Here is a 10,118-nt window from a genome sequence, read left to right on the forward strand (position 1 = left end):
GCCGGCCCCGCCGCCGCCAGCGTCGCACGCGTCCGTTGCCCTTTCGGAGCGCCTTCCTTCCCGCGCTTCCTTTTTTTTTTTTTTAATCCCTTTATTTATTTTTTTTTCCGATTTCTTCGTTTTTCACTTAATTTCCTTTGGTTATTTTAATTTCTCTTTTTACCTCGCCATGCCCGCCGACACGGGCATGGAAAAACCCACCGCTTCCCCCATCGCGGGGGCACCGGCCAGCGCCAGTCACACGCCGGACAAACCTCGGAGCGCCAGCGAGCACCGGAAGGTAAATGGCAGCGGATGGCGGCGAGCCCGCGGCCGGGCCGAGGTCGGTGTGCGGGGTCAGGGGACGGGGCCGGGGGCGAGCAGCGGGCGGTGACGGTGTGCGATGTGCCCGCAGTCCTCCAAACCCATCATGGAGAAGCGACGGCGGGCGCGCATCAACGAGAGCCTGGGGCAGCTGAAGATGCTCATCCTGGACGCGTTGAAAAAAGACGTGAGTACCGCAGCGATGGGCTCCGGAGGGGAGGGAGGGGGTTGGCGGTGGGGTGTGATGCGGGGAGGGGGCTCTGAGTGCCGGTGTTGTTCCCTCAGAGCTCTCGGCACTCCAAGCTGGAGAAGGCGGACATCCTGGAGATGACGGTGAAGCACCTGAGGAACCTCCAGAGGGCACAGATGGCAGGTGAGTAACCCCCATCCCCACCCCTGACCCCGGGGGGGGTGGCCCCCCAACCTTTGGGGGTCCCCTAAAGCTCATGTGAGGCTTGGAAGCTCTTAAGGACCCCAAAGCTGCGTGTGTAGCTTGGAAACCACGAGGGAGCCCTAAAAGCCATGCAAACATCAGAGACATTCATGGAGACCCCAATAAACCCATGTAAACCCTCCAGAACTTGTAGGGAGCCCTAGGAACTCCTCAAGCCTCAAAATGTCTTAGACCCCCCCCATGAAGTCCATGCAAATCCCTCCAAAAACACTTAGGGAAAAACATCTAGGGACGCCCCCAGACCCACGCAAACTTCCTAAACTCTTCAGGACCCCAATAAAATGCTGCAACCCCCTCCATAAAGCTCTTAGGCACTCATCCAAAAACAGCAGCTTCCCAACACCCATGAGAACCCCAAGTACTTCAAAGGACCCCCCAAAAGCCTCTGCAAACCCTAAGGGCTCCCCAAAACCCTTCCGAGGAAGCTTCTTGAGACCTCCCTGCCATGAATTTGCTCTTCCTTTTTTCTTCCTGCAGCCGCTCTCAGCGCTGACCCCAGCGTGCTGGGCAAATACCGGGCTGGTTTCAATGAGTGCATGAACGAGGTGACGAGGTTCCTGTCCACCTGCGAGGGGGTGAACGCCGATGTGCGAGCCCGCCTGCTGGGCCACCTCTCTGCTTGCCTGGGGCAGATCGTGGCCATGAACTACCTGCCACCCCCTCCTGCTGGCCAACCCGCACATCTGGCTCAACCCCTGCACGTCCAACTGCCTCCTACCACCACCGGAGCGGTGCCGGTGCCGTGCAAGCTGGAACCGACCGAAGCTCTCTCCCCTAAAGTCTATGGGGGTTTCCAGCTCGTCCCGGCCACTGACGGTCAATTCGCCTTCCTCATCCCCAACCCTGCGTTCCCACCTGGCTCTGGACCGGTTATCCCACTCTACGCCAACGCCAACGTCCCAGTGTCCACAAGTGGAGGCTCTGGGAACGCGTCCACCACCCCATCAGCATCCCCGGTGCAGGGCTTGACATCATTTGGGCACAGCGTGGTGCCGGCATCCCAGGCAGGCAGCCCTATTGCTGAGCGCAGGGAGTCCGTCTGGAGGCCGTGGTGACCGTCCCATCCGTCCCTCATCCCAAAAACTCTGCCTTGGCTCCGTTGTATGGAGCCCCGTTGTGGTTGTTGTATTTTCCTAAGCAGATTTCAACACGGGGAAAGGATTAAAAAGGACCTCGCTAGGAACCGTGCTATTTATTAATCTCAGAGGTTGGGATCTCGATTTGTATTTTTACTCCTTTTGAAATGCCTTTATCTGAGATACGTTTGTGTTTTTTTTTTTGTTGGTTTTTTTTATTTTTAAGGAGAAATAAATGAGAAATAGTTTTGTAACAGATAACTCCATCATGCCAAAGTTGTTTGTATCCCGTCGGTCCGTGCGTGTGTTGCGTGTGCCTGTGTTGGAGACCTCCGAGAAAAAGAGAACAAAATGATACCGCAGGTGTTGAAATAAATTGCTCTTTGAAATAGAACTTTTACTTTCTCCTCTCATTCGAACGGGCGGAGACAAAAGCCGACGCTGCGGGAAGGCAATAGGGGCCGACTTTATGGCCCTGAGCGTGGCTGCAAGGAGGGCTGCGTGCAGCAGATAGGGAAGGTTAGGAGGGGCTGTGCGAGCACTGCTTCCTAAACGTGCGCTCCTGGATGCTGGGAAATGCATGCTTGCTGCGTGAGATAATCCAGCTTGAAGCTTTTGCTCCGTATTATGGCTCTGCATTACCTTTCCGTTGGGGGTGGTGCGTGCAAAAGTTACTATCTCGGCCACAAAAGAGGCAAGAGAGTCTGTCCCCATTGTGAGGAGGGTAATTAGAAGGTATAAAGGGTCTCATCGAGTATGCAGCGGGCTCTTTGGGAAGTTGGGAGCCCTATTGAAACGCCTGGGAACTCGGAGCCGAGGGTTAATGTGTGTCTTTTTTTCCCTCCTCTCTCTCTGCTCTCATTGACAGGGCCAGATAGACTCTGATACTCAATGCTGTTGTAAATTCAATTGCCCGGCTGCACAATGCCGACCTCATAAAAGAGAATCACTCGGGGTTGTGGCTTTGATTTTATTTTCTCGCAGTAAGTATCGGAGCTGAGGAAAAGACAGTTTTGCCACCCATTCTGCCTCACCCCCAGCACTTGAATCCTGGCCAAGTGGAAGCAATGGCAGCCTCACCCACACGGAATTAACCGCTTCCAATTGTCGCCAATTAATAAGGCCACGGTGTGGAGAAAGACCATGGAGGGTGGATGTGTGTTACGGGAGGGAGGGAGAGCTGACTGCGTGCTTTGCTGTGTGTTTGTGAGGTCAGGCCATTGGAGTCCATGCAAGGGGATGCCATGTGTGTGCCATTGCCACATCCAATGGCTGCCACACATGTGCCATCCCACCCTCATGTCCAAGGGATGCCATGCGTGTGCCATTGCCCTGTCCAATGATGCCCTGTCCAATGGATGCCGTGTCCAATGGATGCGCTGTCCATTACCATTGCCCCACCAGGGGCCACAGTGCATTGTAACCACGTTTCTCATCCATCCTTGAGTCCCTGAGACCCCACATGTGATGCTCCTCATCCCCCTCCCCAACCCCCCGGGATCTCCTGGCTGCAACGCCCCGATGATGAACGTCCAATAACTCCACATACCCGTGCTTTGTTTTGCTTTCTTTTTTTTTTAAATACTGGCAAATGCAACGTCATGTTTTGAGCTCTCAGCACTCAGAACATAGCAGTGCACGGGTACAGAGCAGGGTACCACTTCTGGAGGCCTTTTTGTACCTATGGCCAAGGTCAGCCCCAGGAACCCGACCCCAACGCATCACGGATCGGCACCGGGTGCCCCCGGCACAAGGAGGGATCCATTTGAATCCAGAGGTTCCCAGGAGGTTTTGTTATGCAATCGCAGGCAGAAAATCACGTTACAGCCATTCTCCATCCCCCGCAGTCTCTGCCAACCCCTCCTCTGCTGTCTGCAGCCTCCCGGGCAGCGAGGATCAGAGCCGCCTGTCTCCTGCCTGCAACCCAATCCGTCCCCAGGGCTGCACCCTGCCCGCATCCCCTGCAGCCACCCCACACGCAGCGCCTTTCTCTTATGGCCGACGGGCACCCTGAGCGCACGCACTGGAAGAAAACTGATTTTTGCACGACTCTCTGCCAAAGAGATGCCCTGAAAAGCAAACCCAGCAGGGGACAGCTGGCACGGCGCTCAGTGCCGCAGCAGGGAGCGGGGACCCTGCGGTCACAGCCGTGCTGTTAGGGCCAGCACAGCCACACGCTCTGCTTTTGGCCTTGGGCGAGTCACAGAGCTGCTGCCCAGCTCTGGGAGGTGAATGACACCGAGCAACGTGCATGGCAGGAGCTCAAGAGCTGCAGCCAACCGTATGGGTGCCCTTAGCTCCAGAGCATGCAGGTTTGCAGCCTTTGGGTTGGGCGCTTTTGCACCAAGCTGCCCACCTGCCCTGCTCTCCCCCTTCAAAACCAAGGGGCTGCTGTGCTATCTATGCAACCCTTTGTTTTTTTCACACTGTGAGCTGAGTGCTCAATCTGCCCTTATCCTTTGCAATGTGCAATAAAAGAGCAAAGTGTGCTGCTGCTGCTGGAAGGTGAAAGTCCACAGGGGTGGACGTGGCAATAATGCCGGGGCAGCAGGAGAGTGTGGGCTGGGCACAGAGCAGCAAAGCAGCAGCAAAACTCACTGTATCCACCCGCTGAACACCACTGCAATGCCTGCAATTGCACTTCTGGTTGCATAGGGACAGAACTCCACTGCAATGCGTGCAATTGCACTTCTGCTTGCAATGGGACAGAACTGCACCGCAACACTTGCAAACTGCAATTCCTGTTGCAAAGGGAAGGAGGAGAGCTGTAGGCACGCCTGCAGCTCGCAGAAAGCTGAACGTTGCAGCAGGGAGTTGGGCTCCAGCTGCACAATGCACCGCGGTGCTCCGTGCTGGTTCAGCTGCCTGCAGCACTGCGGCCCCATAGGAACTTCACGTAGGAAGCGCTGCTCAGAGCAAGGAAAGTCTGCAGCCAAGCCCAAGGCAAGCAGCAAAGCTCAGGCTGGGAAAGGCACCCGAGAGCTGCCTGGAGCCTTCCGCCCTTCCCACCTCCTGCCTCGTGCTTCCCAGGGAGGAAATTCCCTGCCGTTCCGCTCCAACCCCCCCCCATAACCCCGCCGGCCCTCCCGCAGCTGTTTCCTCCCCGCCCCGCAGCTCCTTCCCGCACCCCGCCCGGCTGTGGAGGGCAGCGGTAGGGGGGGGTGAGGGGAGGACAGAGCCCGAAGGCTGAGAGCTGCCCACCCCCCTCCTACAGCTCGACCTGCCTTCCTGCAAGGGGGGGGGGAGGGGGGGGGGGAGGGAGAGGCTTGCAGAAATAAATTTATAATTAAATAGGTAAGTCAGTAGAAGTAGTAATCAGTAAAATAATAAATAAAAATGGTAAACAGGGGGTAAAGTAATACAATAAAAGAATACCATAACCTAGGGTTGTGCAAAGCTCGGGGCGGGGGTGGGCTGGGAGCTGCCCCCTCCCCACCACCATCCCCAACCTCGCCTTTCCACTTTTGCAAAGAGGAAGCGAAATGAAATGAAATGAGAAAATAAACCGAGTGGGGAGAAGAAGAAAACGACGGGAAAGAAAAGCAAAAAGAAAAGAAAAAGGAAAAACAACAACAACAACAACAAAAAAGCCATGCAGCAGAACGGCGCACCCCGCCCCGAGGCCAGGCGCGGCCGGCAGCAGGCGAGGTGCCGTCGGGGCGTGGGAAGGGCGAGTTCCCTCGGGCACTCAGCCAGCGGCCCGGCAATGGGCCCGGCAATGGGCCCGGCAATAGGACCGGCAATGGGCCCGGCAATAGGACCGGCAATGGGCCCGACAATAGGACCGGTAATAGGACCGGCAATGGGTCCGGCAATAGGACCGGCAATGGGCCCGGCAATGGGCTCAACCCGACCCGCACTCTCCCAACCCGCACCTGCCCCGCATCCCGGCCCGGCGCACCCCGCACCCCCCCCCCGGCGGCTGTGGGTGGATTGACTCGGGCTGTCGGCTTGATGAATTGAAATGAAGTTCTGCTCCTCTCGCTGGGGTCGGGGTCACGGCGCCGAGCTGCTTGGTCACATCCTTGCTCAGCCCCTCGGAGCAGGATGGAATGCAGCTCTCACCTCCCAGAGCCAAGCGCTCAGCTCCGAATCCCACCCTGCCATCCCCCCTCTTGCACCCCACGCATCCATCACCACTCTATAAGCCCTGAACCTGCAGGTCCTGCTTGAGAACCAGGAGGTAAAAATAGGAAAATCACTCAAAAATAGGGAAATCAACTTTGAAAAGTAATGGTGAGGAAAGGGTGACTGTCCTGTCCTTCCAGTCGGCCTTTTTGGAGAGAGGGGGCCAATGTTTGTGTGCGGATAACAAATTCCTGTATCTGAGCAAAGCATCTCTCTGGGGAAGGCGGGGAGGTTATTACAAGGTTAGGCCAAACTATTGTTAAATAAAGGGTTTTTTTGTTGTTGTTGTTGTTGCTATTGTTTTGTTTTGTTTTTCCTCTGCAATTCAAGAGTATTAGGCAGAGATAAATCACTGCTGCTTCAGTCCCGAATGGCTCTTATGCAAGAGATGGATCCCACACACAGCAGAAGCACTGAGGGCAGGAGCCAGTGCTCAGCATGTCCCATCAGCTCCCTCCTCCCTTCCCCCGTGCAAGCAGGGTGATGCTCTCTCTTGAAGCAGCAGTGCAGAAAACAGCCCTTGGTGAGGGATCGGTGCTCAGCGCCCCAACCAACCCCTTGGGATGGGTCGGATCCTGGGCTGAACAACTTCCATTTGCTCTCAGAGTGCATTTCAAACCTCAACCCCATGTGAGGAGGAGCTCAGAAGCCCCATTCCCACCTTCTCTGATCCTGACCCGCCCTGAAGTGTTCATCAACCTCAGCCTCCAGCCAAAGAATGGGACAACAGCACCCAAAGGAACTGGGGGAGACGGGAAGGACGACCCTCAGCTTTCTCATCTTGCCCATTGCATTGCACTCAAGCAGCTGACAGCAGGCATTAATGCAAGGGGAGGTGATGCAGCCTGCTGGGAACAGAGCTCCGTGCCACGGCTATGGGCTTTGCTCACGTCTTGCAAGGCACGGGCACAAGTGGAAGTGTTTGCTTCCGTCATTCCCATAGAGAAAGCGGAAGGCTTGCAGGTGGGGGCTGGAAGCAACGTGCTGAGCCCAGGATGACACGTGCATCGCCGGAGGTGTCTGAGAGTGCATGCAAATGGCTTCTGAGAGAGGTGACAAGGGACGTCTGCCAGGCTGGGTGGCTGTGGATTCGCAGGCGCCTGCCTCTGTGCTCCTGCAGAGCCTGCAGCAACTTAAAAGCACAGCCCCCCGCAGGCTGAGCCTGCACACGCGTGGCACGAGCAGAGCAGAGGGATTTTGCATCAGCCCTTGGTTTGAGTGGCACAGAGCGCTTTCAGCATTGGATGCGATGCAGACAGCAGCCCCAAATCCACCCCCAGCCTTTTTCTACCCCGCGTGTATGTTGATGCACACCCAAATCTGGTGGCTTTCAACGTGCGACAGAGCAAAGTGTTTGCAAATGTTGTTTTCAAGTGCAGAATCCTGAAGGTGGTGGTGGATTTAATTCTGCATTCGCTGCTTTAAGCTTCTCCTGAGCAAATGGAGTTGTTCGGATGGAACTGCAAGTGCAAAGCCTGCTGGTTGCAGTCCAAACAAACCTTCGGGTCTCCTCACTGGGAAATCAAAGCACCAGGATTGCGTGGGATGGAGGAATTCCTATGTTTTGCTTTTCATATCTCTTTGATACAGCACAATAACACACACGGGGCTCCGTGCATCCGTCCCATTCCTGGGGCCACAAAGAAGCCCGGATGCGTGCATCGCTCGTTGTTGCAGCTCTTTGCAAAGGGGAAAACAGAGAGCAAGGAGGCAAACGAGGAGGGTTGCAGTGTAAAATTAGCTAAAGCTTGAGGCTTCCTAACAAAAATCCATCAGCGCTCTGCTTCAAAGCTGCACCTCTATCCCCATCCTCTGCTTTCCTTTTGCTGCCTCCAATTCCTGGAGCAGAACAGGGACAGAAAAGCCCACAGCCCCTCCTTATCTGCTGACCCTTTGGGTTTCACCCGACCCCTTCCCCCGTCAAACCCTGCAGCTCCACTTAACAGCGATGCAGGCGAGCGCGTGTGCTGCGCCGAGCTGGGGAATGATTTGTTCGACCCATCTCATAATATATGGATGATGGAAGGCTCCCACTGATGACCTGTCAGGCAGCGCTGCAGCGCTGGGTGCTGGATGGGATGACACATTCACAGATAACAAACTTGGCTGTCAATCACCCGCGCTGTTAGACGTGGACTTGACGTGACAGCTATGGCTAACAACAGGTTTGATTGACGCCTCCACGAATTGCAGAATATGGAATGCGAATCGGAACGGGACTCGCCTCCAACTGGACGGAGCCGTGGTGCATTTTAAAACCCTGGGCAGAAAGCAGAGAGTTGGGAAGCACCTCGATGCTGAGCCTTGATTCCCTGCTGGGAGCGCTGAGCACCGAGCATCCCAATGGGGAGCAGCGCCCCGAAGGCAACCGACCTGCTGCTGCTATGGGGTGTGCATGGCAACGTGCTGCAACCCCGGCACGTGCTGCAGCAAAATGCTCCTCCACGCAGGGAGGGCATCTCTCGCAGCTTTGCCCTGCCTGTCCTCCCCGCTCCCTCCCTGAACCCTCTCAGCTATTTTAGGCTGAAGGAATCCAGACAGGTCTGTCTCCCGGCGTAGGGAAGGAGGGGAAGTCAGCTGGTGAACCAGAGGCAGGCCAAGGCATGCTCGGGGCCGCGGCTTTGGGGAAGTTATTCATCTCGTCATTCACCCTTGGGTTTTCTTGGCCTGGTTTTCCCATCGCTAGGTCGGGGATTGCACTCAGCGCAGAGGTATCCTGCCGGAGCTGTCGGGCTGGGAGTGGCCCACCTCCCCTCTGACAGAGGGCAGAAGGCATGGGAACGTGTCAGCCTGCCAAGATTGCACGCTGCAGGCGGAGGCGCTGGAAACTTGCCTCTGGCGGCTGCTTCGTGGCACGACGGCGCTTCCAGGAGCTGCTGGTTTCACCTATCAACCTGCTGTGGGGAGAGGGGAGCCGGCAGCCTGCCTCCACCCTCGTGCAGCTGTGATCCTACGATTCCATATATATCCCTATGATATGATGATGCCGTGGTCCTACGACCTCACCAGGTGCCGTGCGTGCAGCCCCCAGCCCTCTCCCTGCTCAGCGAGCTGCACGGCACCAAGCCCTGCACCCAGGCTGGGCTCGCAGGTTGGGGCTGCACCCACAACGCTGCTCCGACTGAGCCAGGAGGAATTAGCCCTGAGATGTTGAAACCGCTGTTTTATTGCAGACAGACGTCCCTGCAGGAGGGGGAGGGATGCGGCACAGCCTCCACCTCTCTGCGTGCGAGAGGCACCCGGTCACACTGCTTTACCCCAAAGGCTCAGCCCGGAGCAGAGGAGGAAATGGCTTTGTGCCACCCACGGTGGTGATGGAGGCGGCAGCTCCCAAATCCCCCTCTGGGTCACGAGGCTCCATCCCGTAGAAGGGAGGGCTCATGCCGGAGCACAAGGCTGGTGCTTCCCACCCTCATCTGTTTGCTTTCCGCCCCCGACCCGCACGGCATCCCAAACCCCACAGCACTTTTGCAGGTACCTTTCCCTTTGAACCTCTTAAATCAAACCGAACTCAGGCTCAGTGCAAACTGACGAGGGAAATCCGGAGCTGCTCGGGGCAAAAGCTAATGTGTTAAGCGCTGAGATATAGTCCAGATGTGGAGATCCCCAGGGCCACAACTGGGCTTTGAGCTGCTGGTTTGACACCTCTGGTTTAGACATTAAGGGTCCCACCGGGGAGGAAATCCTCATGGCCTGAGTTATGTGCTATTTACGGATGGGGCTCTGGGCAGCCCTTGAAAGAGCTCGCAATAAAACCTGGGATAACAGTAAATTATTAGCATAGGGTAGGAAAGGGGCTTTATTTTTTAAGGCAGCTGGTTTTATGGATCTTTTCTTAATGCTGGATGAAGATAGAAATCCTCATGCCTCCGAGGAATAAGGGAATGCAGGAGAGGCAGAGGAGTGTGTGTGAAAGCCGCGGGTCCCATTTGGAAAAGCACTCAGCAGGCAATAAAACTGAAGCAAAATGGTTTGCATGTGATAGCAGAGGCGTCTCCCAGGCAGCCCCATTGCTCCGGACCCTCTGCTCTGCAGCCCCATCCCTTCTCTAGGGCAGCCTGGGAGCGCCGGGCTGGGGTTCAAGCCTTGCTCGTGCCCCTCCCAATGTGCAAAGCTCTTTATTCTTCCCCTCTCTCCTAAAAAAATCACAACCATTT

At 56.1% G+C, this 10,118-nt stretch overlaps 1 protein-coding gene across 2 annotated transcripts; it reads left to right on the forward strand.

Moving 5' to 3' along the window:
- HES4 (hes family bHLH transcription factor 4) lies at nt 1-2,227 on the forward strand. Of its 2 annotated transcripts, none has more exons than NM_204472.4 (4): nt 1-322; nt 395-490; nt 589-676; nt 1,235-2,227. In NM_204472.4, exons 1-4 carry the CDS (start codon nt 170-172, stop codon nt 1,810-1,812), a joined length of 915 nt encoding a protein of 304 aa, NP_989803.1. In that variant the 5' UTR covers nt 1-169; the 3' UTR covers nt 1,813-2,227. The 2 variants fall into 2 exon arrangements, with proteins under 2 accessions (NP_989803.1, NP_001005848.1); NM_001005848.3 differs by having other exon boundaries at nt 1-280.
- The last annotated feature ends 7,891 nt before the right edge of the window (nt 2,228-10,118 follow it).

The sequence above is a fragment of the Gallus gallus genome, chromosome 21 (genome assembly GCF_016699485.2).
Source record: "Gallus gallus isolate bGalGal1 chromosome 21, bGalGal1.mat.broiler.GRCg7b, whole genome shotgun sequence".
Taxonomy (NCBI): Eukaryota; Metazoa; Chordata; class Aves; order Galliformes; family Phasianidae; genus Gallus; species Gallus gallus.